Below are 15,821 nucleotides of genomic sequence, written 5' to 3'. Positions count from 1 at the left end.
GATTAAAAAATACACATTCAATTTGTAAATTTAAAACTTGATTAAACAATACAAATCCAATTCGATAATAAAAAAAAATTAAATACACAAATCCAATTTAAAAAAAACAAAACATGATTTAGAAATACACAAATTCAACTCGTAAATTCAAAACATGATTATAAAATTGACACATTCAATTCATAAATTAAAAAAATACACAAATACAATTAATTTGGCAAAAATATTTATGATTTTTACTTACAAATTGTATGCATGTATGAATTTTATTTTATAAATAATTTTTAACTGATCTGGCTTCATAATGCTTATATAAATCTTATAATGCCTCAAATTGAAACAGTTTCCGCTTCATAGTCATTCAGTCATCTCAAACCTGTACGTATTGTCATGTTCTCAAATGGTAGGATAGTGAACTCCCTCAAAGTGCTCTCAAACTAGTGTAATAGTCCAACACTGAGGCTGTGCAGATCCTCCCATTCCCTTGGTGATTGAGTATTGAAATAAGCTGTCCAAGACTCTTCATGCTTTTCCTTCCCTCAGAGCTATAATATATTACTTACCGTAAAAGTCTTGACACCTAAAAAAAATCCATACTTGGACTGCATGTGTGCCACTAGAAAACTGTTTTTGTAACATTCTAGAGCCATCTTCATGTTTTTGAGCCTCGTTTGTTTCTCAAGGTGTTTTTCACATAAGTGCTTTATTGGATGGAGTTTATGGGCTGCTTAAGGGTGGGATGCTTGTTGCATTCTTTTGTGAGGTCATTTTGTGCTGTTGGTCCATGTTTTCCCAGCTGCCTTAACTGAACTCCCTTGCCTGTAACCGTTATGTGGGCTATTTTATTCTTACAGAACTACTGCAGCACATATCGTCAGGTTTCTTTATTTCGAGTGAAATGAGTTGATCTGTTATAACATTTCCTCATAACATCCTTGACACTCGAGATGGACTGTGGCAATGCTCTTATAAAAGTGAATGCAACAACAGTGCTTCCACATGAAAATGTTCCAGTGCTCTGTCAATTAAACACACTCTGGTGCTGTTGTGAATCAGATTTGATGAGAACAATGTTTTTGACGTCCTGATGGCTTTGATAAAACGTAATGGCTCTGTGGTCTGCTGATATGGTTAACACAACCAGTGCTGGGTGGATGGCATGTAGTTGTATTTTACAGATTACCTTTTGAAGGTTATGATTTAGTTGACTTATTTTAATCGAATTTGGGGCTATATGCACACAGACTTTTAATTTCAGCCAGCCTCGACGCTTTCGGTGAACTATCCATTATGGGGGGCACTCCCTAGATCATGGAGTAGTCGGGTTTTTTTTTTTTTGAGCTCCTCTCGTCACTATGTTTGAAATGTTTTCATAAGTAAAGTACTGTTAGTCCTCTTTATAATCGATTGTGGCTTCTTTGTAAGGTAGTTAACGTCAGGTGTACTGAGCTCACTGTGAAGTTGAAGTAAAAATTTCATTACTTTATGGATTCTTTCATCAGCTGAAAATGGCATCTAGAAAACTTCAAAAGGGGGGCTATCTTTCCATTATAAAATTGCCACGTTTAAGGTCTGATCTCTTTAAAAAAAATTATAATAAATAAATTTTAAAAACATGTTCATTGTCTGATAGATATACGATATCAGACCGGATAAGAAGTTCTGCATTAAATTCAATTCCCCCCTGCCATGTCTATAAATTATGATAGTTTATTTTACTCGAGTATCTTCAATTGAGTTTTTGCTTTCGCCTGCTGATACTGACAGCACTAGCAGTTAAGCGGTCTTTGTGTTTTATGCTTGAACAACTAAATGAATGCTTCTATTTACCTGAATCTATTGTAATTATATTACAACATCGATGCTGTCAAAGGAACCTTATGGAGCTGAAAAGTCACATTAAACTTTCACTGAAATTTAATCTTTGGTTGAAAAACATTAGCTGTGCATATACCCCATTCAGAAATAAGTAGAAATTCAGTATTTAGGAAATTTAAATCATGATATGACATGCTGTAAGATTTTTAGAAATAAATGTTAAAGTAGGATGATTAAACTATAAATTATTTATGTGAATATGAAATCTTGTCCATAACCATAAACGGGCTATTGTAATCTCATTTGTAATGTGCTTCATTTTTGCATTACATGAACTGTATGCTAACCACAGCACAGCTTACATCTTATAGTTCACCTCTGTTTTATTTATTATTTTTTTAAATATGCTTTGTTTCCAAAGTTGAAACAAAAGCTGTTTGTTTATGGGAAATTTAGGACAAATTTGTCTTTTTTTGTTTCTGAAACGTATCCTCATGCCATAATCTTGTCCATCTTGTCTTACTGTTTGCCCGTTTGGTCTCTCACAACAAATCAGGGGCGTAGCAAGTAGGGGGGCACAGGGGGATATGTCCTCCTCCCTTTTAGAGTTAGACCATTTAGAAACAAGCGATTAAGAATATAAAATCTCAGTTTTAAAATGTCCTCTATGCCCCTGCAACCAATGATATTTTTGAGCCAATAGCTAGACTGTACAATAGGGCTTGTAAGATCCACAATAGACTTTCTGGTTGGACACATCACTGTTTTGCTCCATCACTCTCTAATGCTTTATCAATTCAAAATGACTTTATGAACACAGGGATTAAACTGAGTTATCAAATTTTAAATAGTGCTACCTCAGCAGCCCTTTGTGCTTTGGTACCAAATTTAACACAAGGACTGATCGTTCCACCAGATCTGCAATAAACGAATATTTGCCATTAGCAGCTTTTAAAAACCGCTATGGACAGAGATCTTTCTTTTATGTATTCACAAAAGCCTGGAATGAGATCACACATCATCTAAAAACAACACTGAGACTTTTTTTAAAAATCCCATACTCCTCATCTGATGGTCAACTATCGCTGTAGCCACTCAGTTGAGTAGCCTGCTTCCCTCTATTTTGTATGTTTGGTGATTGTTTGTACTGTTCTCATGTGTTAAGGGATGAGATGGCAAGTGTGTCTGTATGTTTTTATGTTATCAGCATTAATTCTGAGTCAGGCTCAATTACCTTTTATTATTTCCTGTTTAAAAAGATTATAAATAAAAGTTATAGAAAAAAAAATCAGATGAGGCTTATTAATGTTTTGATTTTTTTTTTTTTTTTTTTTTTTTTTTAGAAAAGAAGAAATGTACAAAATAAATGAGGAATTAATCTGTAAGAGTCTGGAATACAAGTACATATGATTACAAACTGTTAAGAACAAGAAGTGAAAATAAAAAATAGAAATGGGGAAAAAGAAAACAAAGGAGAAGTTCGAAATTAAATAAGAAACACAGACAGCATCAAAAACTAACTTACTGGAAGCATAATATTTTCATAAGTTTCTAATAACTTGCGGACTTTTTTGTTGTTCGATGAACATAATTTTAAGCACGAATCAACTGAAATTTAAAAATGGGCAAATGAGGGAGAGGATTTAAGAAAATTCTGTTTGTGAATAAAGGATTTTGCATATAAAATAAAAAAAATACATATCTTTATTTTTATTTCTGGGACTAGAACAATAACAATATCTTTCAATTAGAAGATTTGGTTTGTTGATTGTGATTTCTTCAAATAATTATGAAAATCCGACCAAAACTTTCTGAGATTGTACATGTAACAAGTCAAAGTTTTTTCGCTTTCCTGACAGAAAGAACAAGTATCTGCAATCCCAGATAGCAAAATACACTCGGGCCAGTTCCGGCTAGATTGTCGCCTGCCGGAGACTAACCCCTCGGCCCAACTTCGGCTGCCGGACTCGGGCCGGATGCCTGTGGACTCACTGCCCGATTCCGGCCCGAATCAAGCGGGCCAGATGCGGCGGCCGTAAGCGAGCCGACGCTGCGCATCCGCGGCGGAATCGGCGCGAGGGTAATGTGCGCTGCGGCCCGGAGCTGGCGCGACTCCGTATTTAAACACCTTATAAAACCTTTTGGTATTACATTGGTACTTGATATATGGTATTACAACCATTTGAATTTATATAACAGCAAACACAGGCTATAATGTAAACACAAAGTGTAAGCACTGCGTTTAACCTTTGAATAAAGTGCAAACTGCATACATATTCTGTAACGAAAATAATCAGACAAATGACAAAATAAATAAATGTTAAACGTTTATTGATTGCATGAAAAAAATAGTACTAAAATTTTATAAATAATTTTGTAGTGCACAAGAATATCAATATAAAAACAACAATAAAACAACACATTAAAGACACACAGAAAGATTTAAACAAAAACTCTAAAAATTACACACAAACACAGATGTTTTTTAAAACAACCCTGTTTTCCCAATAGACTTGAATTAAAAATTTGTAAAAAAACAGCTAAATTTTATATAAACCTAAATATAGAAACCAATTTAAGATATAGCAAGAAACATCTTAAAAATACCAATGACAATCCGTAAAATATCCAAGTCAAACTTGTAAAAAGTACTGCAGAATTCTGAAGAAACATCTTGAAACATTTTTTAATAAAACATTAAAATAATAATAAACAAACAAACATATACACACATATATATATATATATATATATATATATATATATATATATATATATATATATAAAATTGCAGAAGTATAAAGTCAAACTTTTTTTTTAAATAAACTTGAACAAAGCATTTCATATATATACACGTCTTGTGCAATTTTTTATTTATAATTTTATTTGTATTACGTTTATTAAAAATGTATCAAGATGTTTCTTTAGAATTTGGCGCACACACATACATACCATACATCTATATACACACACACACACACACACACACACACACACACACATATAAATGCAAATGAAAGAAACAAATTGTTCAAGTATCAGGGAACATCCTAATACACTTAAAATGTTGTTTAAAAAAATAAAACAAAATAGTGATGTAGACATTTGACACATTAGCTTTCTCTTCTTTCTTCCTCCATCCCTGTCAGGGGCAAGTTGTAGCTACCTTGTAATGCATTTTTCCACTTCTTTATCAGTGGCGTGGTATGGACATTTGTCCTCACTCCATCTGTGATTAAAAGATAAACAGATAATTAGTAGTGAACAAGTACTAATGTAAAAAAAAAAGAAAAAATTAGGAAAAAAGTAGGCTACCTACGAAGCAAAAAAAAAAAACAATAAAAAAGAACAAATAAACTTAAAACACTTTGAAATTAGCAAGAGCTTGAACTTACCAGTTTCTTCATTTGTTCGGGCTGCTCCTTTAGTTGATTTTCAAGCTTTTCCAAATCAAATTGGCTAAAGGAAGGTCAAATGTGTTTACATCTGGAATTTCATCACATCTGTTTTGGTTTTGTGAGAATCAGGCCCAGCTGCTGCTTTATGACGTTGCATGATTTTAAAACTTCAGTCAGTCGTGCTAAAAAAGAAAAATAACAGATTAGTATAAATCAACCTGTAGCTTATTCTCATACAACTTCTGTAAATACAACAGTGGGCTAGACACTGCTGATATTCTCTAGTTGATCTTTACTGTCTAGCTGCATTAAACCTTAACAAATTTAGGTCCCGTTTACACTAATGCGTTTTAGTTTGAAAACGCATAAGTTTTGCTACGGTTACGCCAACCGTCCACACTACGCCGGAGTTCTCGAGCGCCGAAAACGGAGCGTTTCGAAAACGCTGGAGAGGCCGTTTTCATTTTGAAACGCTGCTGCTCCGTCTCAGTGTGGATGATGGAAAACGGAGACATCTGAAAACGGAGGCGGGGCTGCAGACGTTCGCCTCTCTGATTGGGGCTTTTCCTGAATATTAAGTAGCCTAACACACAGTTCAGTCCTGAATCTTCTCCGTGTAAGTTCAGACTTCGCAAGTTTGATCAAGGCTGCAGTCTCTTCTTCTCAGTTTGATATGGAAAAGCAGACTATACCGAGGACACGGGTAAATCTTCAAAGGGAACAGTGTACTTTATAACTTCATTCACATCACCCTGGCTTCGTTGTTTCACTTTCTCAACAATAAAATGTAAACATGATTTAAGGAACTGCCTATTTTCATTTTAATATTAGCAACTTAGACAGCAGACATGTTGAGGCGCCGTGCTGTATAAGATGAGCGTCATCTTCACTGTCTGGATATTTATAACAAAACGGAGCCGATAACAACTGCCTCCTTTCAATTTCAGTGAAAATACGAAACATCCCCTCTCTTTTGCTGAGTATCAGTTTTAAGAATCGATAATGGCCATTTTAAAAGTATAACATACAATAAGTTTATACATTATAGGAAATAAAGGCAAGCGATAAGTCAATATACAGAATGTACGTGCTTACATTAATCATTAACTTATCTTTGCGCTCAGCCAAAACACGTTACCCGAGAACAAGTAATAGATTCCAATGCCCAAAGTCAGGGAATATGTCGTTAGATAAAGACAACAAGATGAATGAAATATCCCGTTTAATAAATATAGTGAGATTAGATCCAGCGGGAGATGCTTGATGAGAAGTCCGACTAGCAGAGCTCTCATCTGGGTACATGGGCTGCAGCGCTTGCCCGAGAGCGTCTGTGTGGTCACGTGATGTGCGTTTTCAGCGTTTTGGTGTGGACGGAGAGCAGTTCAGAAACGCTGGGTAAAACGCGAGTGTGGACGCGGATCGTTTTCATTCTAAAACGCCGTTTTAAAACTAAAACGTACTAGTGTAAACGGGGCCTCAGTGATGTCTTCAATTCTTACAAAGACATCACGAGATGCAATGAGTTCTGTCTTGATCTCAAACTGCACTAGAACAAAGACTGTAAATGTTCATAGGTGTACTGCAGGAGTGTCCAAACTTTTTGGGCCGAGGGCCAGATGCAAAAAAACAAACGTTGTCGCGGGCCAAATTTTACATACATCACACAGACACATGTATATGTATATATATATATATTTTCCCCAATTTCTGTTTAACGGAGAGTTAAACATTTTTTCCACACATTTCTAAACATATTAGTTTTAGTAACTTATTTCTAATAACTGATTTATTTTATCTTTGCCATGATGACAGTAAATAATATTTGACTAGATATTTTTCAAGACACTTCTATACAGCTTAAAGTGACATTTAAAGGCTTAACTAGGTTAATCAAGTTAACTAGTCAAGTTAAGGTAATTAGGCAAGTTATTTTATAACAATGGTATGTTCTGAAGACTTAAGGGGCTAATAATTTTGACCTTAAAATGGTTCATGAAAAAATTTAAACCGCTTTTTATTCTAGCCGAAATAAAACATAAGTCTTTCTCCAAAAGTAAAAATATTATCAGACATACTGTAAAATGTTCTTGCTCTGTTAAACATCATTTGGGAAATATTTAAAAAAGAAGAAATAAATCAATGAGGGGCTAATAATTCAGACTTCAACTGTGTGTAGATAGACAGAGAGACAGACAGACAGACAGACAGACAGACAGACAGATAGATAGATCATAACAAAAACTGCTGCTTAATTGAATGCATGTAATAGCGACACCCGGTGGTTATTTATTGAATTACGTTCATTTTTGTATAGCGGGCCAGATTCTATTGATATTTATAAAAAGCCTTGTAGTTTGGACACGCCTGGTGTACTGGAATGTACAGTATCTGTGCATCTTCATGGTGGTCTTAAGATTTCTGCCATAGTCATTGATGGTGATGGTACTTGTGGTGCTGCATTGATTTCTGAAATCTTCATACCTGCCTTTTATCCAGCCTCTTTGTTCCAAGTAATTTTTCTTCATCATGGTATAGATGTGTCTATACTGTCCCTTAATCAGATACATTTACAAAACAAAACATCACTTTAGTATAGTGCCAGGGCAAAACTCAAAGGTTGTAATAGATCAATGACATAATGTTGACAGTATGTGTTTAAAATAATTGCAAACAAACCTGTTCTGTCTTTAGATGTATGACAGGCGATCATCGTCCTCATCTGTCTACCAGTCAGAAATCACAGTTGCGTGTGGATGTTTGAGTCGAGCTTCCTCATATGCATCTATAATAAAACATCACATTGTTGTTAACCTCCCGTATAGAAAAGTTCAAATCCTGAAATACTATCAAAGTTAATTAATGCATATAATACCTATAGTGTAAATAATCAGTACACAGAAGGTTGCACAAGATTTATTCGGAGATTCATGCAGAGTGACAGCCTTATGAATCTGAGACATAGATTTGTAAGATGGCCAAGCACATGCATTATTCTGTACCCATGAAGATTAACCTACCTTTGTGAAAAATGTTTGATGATGATAGCCAATAACAATAAACCATTTCAGCTGTTTGTGAAGCAATTAGTAATGTAATGTCTGAAAAGCTCAATCTATGTTGAAAATATATCAGCAGTTTACAGCTTATAATGGACTTTTAGCACACAACTATAACATGCCTATTCACGTTCAAAAGAGTGTGCCATTGACTTCTTTGGTCGTGATGTGCTGCAAAATGATCTCACTAACCTTTGTTAAACAAGAACAATAAGACTTAACCAACAAATATTGTTACCCATTCATTTAAATCACAATTTATCACTGTCAATAACATAAAAAAACCCCAAAAAAAAAACATCAAAATCTGCTTTAAGACGTTCAGTTTTACATTAACTGACCATTACGGCTTGAACAAAAGATATAATTGATTCACATAGGCTAACACATATGAATTAAAGTGCATAGTAATATATTTCTCTTGGATAATTTAAAGAGAATAGTAAACAGTCGAGTTTCGATCATTTTTCGTGACTAACTGCATAAACAAGATAAACAATAATATTTTATTAATCCAAAACGATTAGTTTTTATTTACACATAATCACAGAATTAATACTGTTGGATAAGTATACGCCTGTACAATGATTTTTTCAACATCCACGGTACTTTATAATGTTAAATCAGGAAAAAAACACGTTTTGCCATGTTAGCGTTATTGGATTCGTCTACAGAAACTTTCTTTAACGCAAAGTTAGCATACACACAAATTCGTTTCATGTTTCTTTAAAATAATTAAAATAGTTTTCAGTTACTAAGTTACACACGTTACAATCTAACATTGTGTAAAAGGAAAAGGAACTTTCAGACGTGTTTGTAACTGTTAGCGTTAGCATACATTAGCTCCAGTCGTGTTTCTTAAAGCAAGTTACATTTCGTATCAAACTGTTTTAAATTACTAAACGCTGTTACAACCAAACACCGTGGAAATGTTTTAAGCTCTAAATTCGCTAATTATACAGAACACAAGCAGTAAAAAGCTTACCTTTCTAACCGGAATCCACGTGAATCTTTGGCTGTTTCTCAATATGCGTTCTTCAGCGGTCTTGCGTCCTCGTGTTCTCGTGAAACGTCATCATCAGCTGCCTAAGTTCAGTTCCAATACTCAAGACCGCAAGTACGGAGGACGCGTGAAACTTCCCGGATGTGTTCTTGATATCGAGGACGCACCAATGCAGACTTCAGCAGCGAGCTCGCTCTGGAAGTCCCAGAAGTCATTGCGACTGGAGGTGGAAAGCGCAGCATTTTATTTAGATTTATTATTAAAGTTCAGAGATATCACTTATTTACCTCAGGAGTTTCCCTAAATGAAACGGTGTAAGTAAACATTAACATCAACATCTTAATAAAGGAATAAACACATTAAGGGTGTTTGGTTGATGAAATTCGTATTAAAATTTGTTTTATTTATATTGTGCAGAGTACATTTATAATGTTTTTATGCAAAGTATATATTTTGAAGAAGGGGGAAACAATAAATCGTTGTATGAAGGCTGTAATGTTTAAATAATTTCCATTTAAAACGCGTGAAGGTCACATGACCATCAGGAAGAACGCAGCATCCCATTTCTCAAAGGACGCGTTCTCTGCCCTCGCGGTCTCCTGAGTTCGTTCTTCCGAGGACACCTGGCAAGACCGCACTCTACAAGAACGCAAGTCCATTCTCTGCGTTCTTGGAATTGAGAAACAGCCTTAGAAAAACCAAACTTTTTCTTCTTGTGATCTTCGTGCCATAGTGGTTGACAACCAGCTTTTTGGAGCATTACCGCCACCGTCTGGATTGGAGTTTGGATCAGGAGTTTAGTAATGCATGTGTTTATTATGAAACCAACTTCTGCTTTAAAAAAAACAGTCAGCACAGGAGCGTGCTATCTCAAAAATAAGCGAATTTTACATAGTTTTTCTCTAGATGACATGTATAATCTATTTATAAATAATATTGTTTTGTTTGCGTCTAAACATTGCGACCATCCACACTAAATATTCTTTTTTTTTTTTTTTTTGCTATCGTACCATGAATATTTTCTCAAATTATCATTAAACGTGGAGCTAACAGATTACTAGATAAAATAAGAACTTAATCGGTTGCCATCAGCCGAGTCCTTGCTAGAAGCGGCCAGGATATGGTAGACCGGAATCGGGCCAGTGCTTTACAGCCGCATCACAACCGCATGTGCGCGAGCGAGCTGCGGGCCGCACTCGGCCCGGATAACACTCGCCGATGCCGAGTCGGAGCCGGAGGCGCCGGAGGGCAGCCGAGCTCGGGCCGATTACTGCCTGCTATCTGGGATATCAGTAAATTTAAAGATGAATGTATTGAGGGTGAATGAATTTCTTTTGCTTTGTTTGGGATTACACATTTATATGGGAGAAGCCATGTTTTTTTCCAATCAATATCTTGTATTATTGCTAAACCAATATGATTTCCCTCTTGAAGCGATTAGATTTTTATTTTTATTATTTTTTTTGGAGAATTTGAAGAATAAGTTTGTTGTTGCATTGTTTATCATATATACTAATACCTTCTAATAATAAACCAGGTTCTATGGTTATTTTATTTGTATAGTACACACGAATTTTTGTCAAATGTATTCAATCTTTTGGGTTAGTGTTAAACGATGACGTTGGATTTGTTTGTGCGCGCCATTGTTCTGTCGCCTGCTCGTTTAAGCGCGATCTCGGTAAAGTGTGATTTTGTGTCCGTTATGAGATTAATCCTTCAGAAAGCGATTACTTATGGTTGGTTCTGTAGTCGTAGTTAGTGGTTTTCCTAGTCAAATGAAAAAGTAACTTACTAACCATTTTATAAAGATGGTTTCAATAGCTAGCTTGTTGGACGTTAATGAATATGCTAGGCGACTAACGTTCATTTTAGCCATGGAGTGTAAAAATTTTTATCACCCTCACAATTCGTGTTTTTTTTTTTTTTTTTTTTTTTTTTTTTTACTTTTTTTAGGTAAATTATTTTTTTAAGAGTTTAACCAGTGCCCATAGAATACAGGGAGGCATTTAAAGACTTGCTTGTGAGGCCAAAAGCAGGTATGTGACATTGAGTCTTGTGTGTTTTCAGCCTCTCGTGACAGATGCAGAGCTGTATGTGTTTAGTGTCTTATGTGCTGTGTCAGTTGCATGTAGCCTATGTGTGTGTTGTTTTTGTTGCCTGCTGAACGACAGTTGGTGTTTAACTGGTGGTCTTCTTTAAAACTAGCCCAAAATCAAATATGTAGTGAACAAATATTTATTTATTCCTATATAAGACTATTAATGTAGCATTTCCAGTTTTTCCACTTATTAGCTGTGTGTGTGTGTGTTCACTTGGCTTGTGGTGTGTGCAGTCAGATTTTAAAAACAATTAACATAAAATTAGTCATAAAGTTCGTATGACTACATTGACTGTAATTCTGCAGTGTCTGAGTATGATGATAATGCAGTCATAAAAAGTTAGGTAAAGCAACAAATTGTAATTAATGTAGGTCAATTTTAGGTCATTAGGTTAATTTGAGTACTTTTCTAAACTGTAATGAAATGACAATCGTTATTTTAGAGCTAAATTCATTTGTCATACAGAAATTATTTTTCTTAATTTCTTAATTATTAAACTATTGTTACACTGAATTACTGCAAATCATGCTATAAATATATTATAACCGCTGTTTTGCTTAGAAAACGTTGTAAAGCGGTACATTTTAAAACATAATCTACAAATGAAACCTGTATTATAGTTATCATTCATTCATTCTTTTCTTTTTGGCTTAGTCCCTTTATTGGTCTGGGGTCTCCACAGCGGAATGAACTGCCAACTTATCCAGCATATGTTTTACGCAGCGGATGCCCTTCCAGCTGCAACCCATCTCTGGAAAAATTCTAGTCATCATTTGATCAAAGCTTTTTTTAACAACTCTTTTGTCAATTGACCCTTTTACAAATTAATGAAATGTGTAATTTTTTGGACAAACAATTTAAATATATTTTGAGAAAATTAGCTTTCAAATTTAGAAAAGTGTGGAGGTTTTAAACATGTTGTGCTATATTAAATATTCCTTTTTTTATGTGCTGCAAAGTTTTAATTTTTCTTTTTTGCACTTCAGTGAAATTATTATTAATTATTATAATCAGATGAATATTTTATGCATTTTTATTAGTCACTTTTAATTTATTAATTAGCTTTCATATAGATGGATCAATTGCAAATTAAATTCTCTCTTTCTCTATATGTTTGTGTTTATAAAACAATAATAACTTGTGATTAAATCATCTCTTGAACTGCATCTCAATCATCACAAGTACTGCAGTAGACCCACAGGACTCCTCATGGACTCACGAACAGAAAGCAGTCAAGTTTAGTGAAGGAAAAATCATGGTTTGAGGTTACATGTGAGAGATCTGCAGAGTGGATGGCAACATCTACAGCCTGAGGTATCAAGACACTTGTGCTATGCTGGCCAACCCAGTCACCAGACATAAACATTATTGAGCATGTCTGGGGTAAAATGGAAGATGAATCTAAAGAATCCCTCTTGCCCCTTACATGCACACTAATGTAATGCCCAGATATATTTAAATAAATATGTGTGTGTGGATTTTTCTACCTCAAAAATACTTCATTCCACAGATCTTCAATAATACATTTGCATATAGCCTTCTAAGCCTTCTTCTTCCCTTGCAGCTTTCCCCTTGTCCATTATAAACTTCATTATGAATTGAATATTATTCATGGACAAGTTTTTTTTGCGTGTGTGTGGTTTCATGTGCTCCACAGTAACTTATTGAGTACACCCACACATGCAGATGCGAGGCGAGTGCTGCACGGACTGAGCGGATGTAAAGAAGCAAGAACAGATGCTTTGTTGTCTTATTCTGCCAATGAAAGATGGAGATGAGGAGAAACAGAGGGCCAAACGCTGCTGTCCTGGGAACTTAAGGTGCATGTGTGTGTTTGTGTGTGTGAGAGAGAAGGCTCCCACTGGGTGTGCAGGGCTGGAGTGCCAGAGAAGAGGAAGGGTCTGACGTAACCCTGCCAAAAACAGCTGCGAGTCGGAGGAGGGCGTTACATTAGTGTGCATGTGAGGGGCAAGAGACTGTCAGAGGGAGGACACCCGAGAGACGCCGAGAGGGACACTTTGGAAGTGGGAGAGAATGCGTGGAAAAGAAGGTTGGAGAGACATGTTTCTGTGTAGGAACCGGACGCTGAGACGTTGAGGAACAAGGAGCAACCTGGACTGGAGGTTAAGGAAAGCAGGGGCTAAGAAAGTAAGAGGAGAAGGAAAGAAGATCTCAGGAAGAATAAAGCAGGAGAAGAATAATGGGGTGTATCTTCAGCAAGCAGCAGTGGGAAAAAGAGACAAGTTCTCAACCCTCAGACCCCCCAAAAACACGAGACCATGCTGAGGATGCAGAGATCCTCAGTTTGACAGAGGTATGAGTGTGTGTGTGTGCGTGCACGTGGGGTCATGTATAGGTGAGAAGACCTCCAGGGAATGATTACACAGAATCTCCTTCACTGTTTATATTTTTATGCTGTGAATAATTCTAGATTTGCCATATTTACAGTCAGGTGTGTTCAAATAGGGGTCTGTTGGCCTTTAATATTTTTATATGATATTTCTTGATATTTTTTTCCCATAATTTCTGTTTAATGGAGAGAAGATTTTTTTCAACACATTCCTAAACATATTAGTTTGAATAACTCATTTCTTATAACTGATTTATTTTATCTTTGCATGATGACAGTGCATAATATTTGACTAGATATTTTTCAAGACACTTCTATACAGCTTAAAGTGACATTTAAAGTCTTAACTATGTTAATTAGGTTAACTAGGCAGATTAGGGTAATTAGGCAAGTTATTGTATAACGATGGTTTGTTCTGTAGACCATCAAAAACAATATACAGCTTTAAGGGGCTAATAATTTTGACATTAAAATGGTTTTTAAAAAAATTAAAACTGCTTTTAATCTAGCTAAAATAAAACAAATAAGACATTCTCCAGAAGAAAAAATATTATCAGACATACTGTGAAAATTTTTAAAGAAAAAAATTCAACTGTATGCAAAACAGTATTTTTCAGTATTTATTAATTTGTGAGGAGTTATTTTATATATGAATTATTTTTAGATTTCATAGAAGTATGTAGAAGAGTTTAGAATGTCTACACTACAGTAAGGTTTGGATTGGGTTGTGTCACACACTAACAAACTATTGTAGTTTAATATAAATGAAATGTACATGCTAATATGAAATACATGTATATTTAATTTATCAATTAATGGGAAATTAAGTGTTCATTGTTAGAATGTAATATTGGTTTTATAAAAACATCTAAAAATATTAAAAATGATCCTAATTTTATACAGCTTAAAATTATGCTAGAAATATTAGTTTATATTTATAAATGATGTATTTAAAATGCCATTTGCACACACATCTGTTTTAAGAGGCCACTTGAAAATTTGCGGTTTGTTTATGCTGTACGTTTTTGTAGAATAGTTATTTTTACAATATTTATTATTTTCTTGTTTGTTATGATGTCTATTATTATGAAGTTTTATGCAAGTTTTAACATAGAAAATGTTTCTGATATGAAAGTATATTTTAGGTATAAAAACTTCTAAATGCCATCAAAAATTTTCCTCGAAAATGAGCGTTTTTGTCAGGCTTCTGTGTGTATGTTCAGTAATGTCACTTTTAAGACAAAGAATAAGTCATTTTCCTTGTCTTTAAAGTGAAATATCTCAAGGCTGAGAAAAATGTTCATTTTCAACAGCACTTAGAGGTTTTTGCATCTGAACTCTGCATATGTTGTTGTTTCTGCTTGAGATACAGTTTAATATATCCTTTGGCCAGTTGTAAATTGAACGTGTCTGGCTTCCGGTGGCATCGGCTTCCAGTTATTTTTAGCTCTACAAAGCAGCACATTTCATGGCTTAAAATTATACACCAGTATTTCCTCTTACATACTATTATCATGTAATGTTTTGATTATAATCAAACTGGTTTATAACACAGTTTTATTACTATTGCCTTTTGTTAATCTCTTGTTTGTTTCCTTAAAAGAAATGAATGGAAATCTCACACAATCACAGAAAACAACTTAATTCTGCTTCAAAATAAAAGTGATATAGAGCAACTGAAATATGAAGTGCACATAAAGCTATTTTTCACAGCAGGATGAATATAATCTAAAGGGATATTTCTGTCAGGGAGGATTCCTTCACACACAAACACTCGCTCACAATCACACTTCCATGTCCATCATTGGGCGACAGCTTGACTCTTTGGGGTCAGACAGCTTAAGTATGTTATGTGGCTTTTTAAAAACTAGCCCATAGAATGGAAGATGAACCTCCTCAGAGATCAGAATGCACCTAAATAGAATATTTCCACTCCACATAACGTGTTTTTAGCAAGTGACAAACGCTTGCAGAGCTCTTGACATAAAAAAAGACTAAAATATTTTCCATAACCACTGGCAAATCACTGCCATGCAAGCATAGACACAAACACATACGTTTCCTAGGGATCCTGTGGTCAGAAAGTCTGGTTAAAAA

At 34.9% G+C, this 15,821-nt stretch overlaps 1 protein-coding gene and 1 long non-coding RNA gene across 6 annotated transcripts in view; one reads left to right on the top strand and one right to left on the bottom strand.

The window, feature by feature from the left end:
* Positions 1 to 4,132: 4,132 nt before the first annotated feature.
* On the bottom strand, positions 4,133 to 10,009 carry LOC137495994 (uncharacterized). 4 transcript variants are annotated; one of them, XR_012408074.1, is made up of 6 exons: positions 9,258 to 10,009; positions 7,893 to 7,998; positions 7,698 to 7,768; positions 5,214 to 5,398; positions 4,767 to 5,047; positions 4,133 to 4,491 (listed from the first exon to the last, which is right to left on the bottom strand). It is a non-coding gene; the product is annotated as an uncharacterized lncRNA (long non-coding RNA). The 4 variants fall into 4 exon arrangements; XR_012408075.1 differs by having other exon boundaries at positions 4,776 to 5,047; XR_011016029.2 differs by lacking the exon at positions 4,133 to 4,491 and having other exon boundaries at positions 4,638 to 5,047.
* A 3,343-nt stretch (positions 10,010 to 13,352) lies between these two features.
* The window catches only part of tns2b (tensin 2b), a 37,093-nt gene continuing 34,624 nt past the window's right edge, over positions 13,353 to 15,821 (top strand). For both annotated transcript variants that reach the window (XM_021471814.3, XM_021471813.3), the window contains exon 1: positions 13,353 to 13,688. In XM_021471814.3, the coding sequence (XP_021327489.2) occupies positions 13,575 to 13,688 (114 nt within the window). In that variant the 5' untranslated portion in view covers positions 13,353 to 13,574. The remainder of the gene's footprint in view (positions 13,689 to 15,821) is intronic.

This window comes from Danio rerio, chromosome 6 (genome assembly GCF_049306965.1).
Source record: "Danio rerio strain Tuebingen ecotype United States chromosome 6, GRCz12tu, whole genome shotgun sequence".
Classification (NCBI taxonomy): Eukaryota; Metazoa; Chordata; class Actinopteri; order Cypriniformes; family Danionidae; genus Danio; species Danio rerio.
Note: the sequence above shows the minus strand (reverse complement) of the source record. Positions and strands in the feature narration are given on the sequence as shown.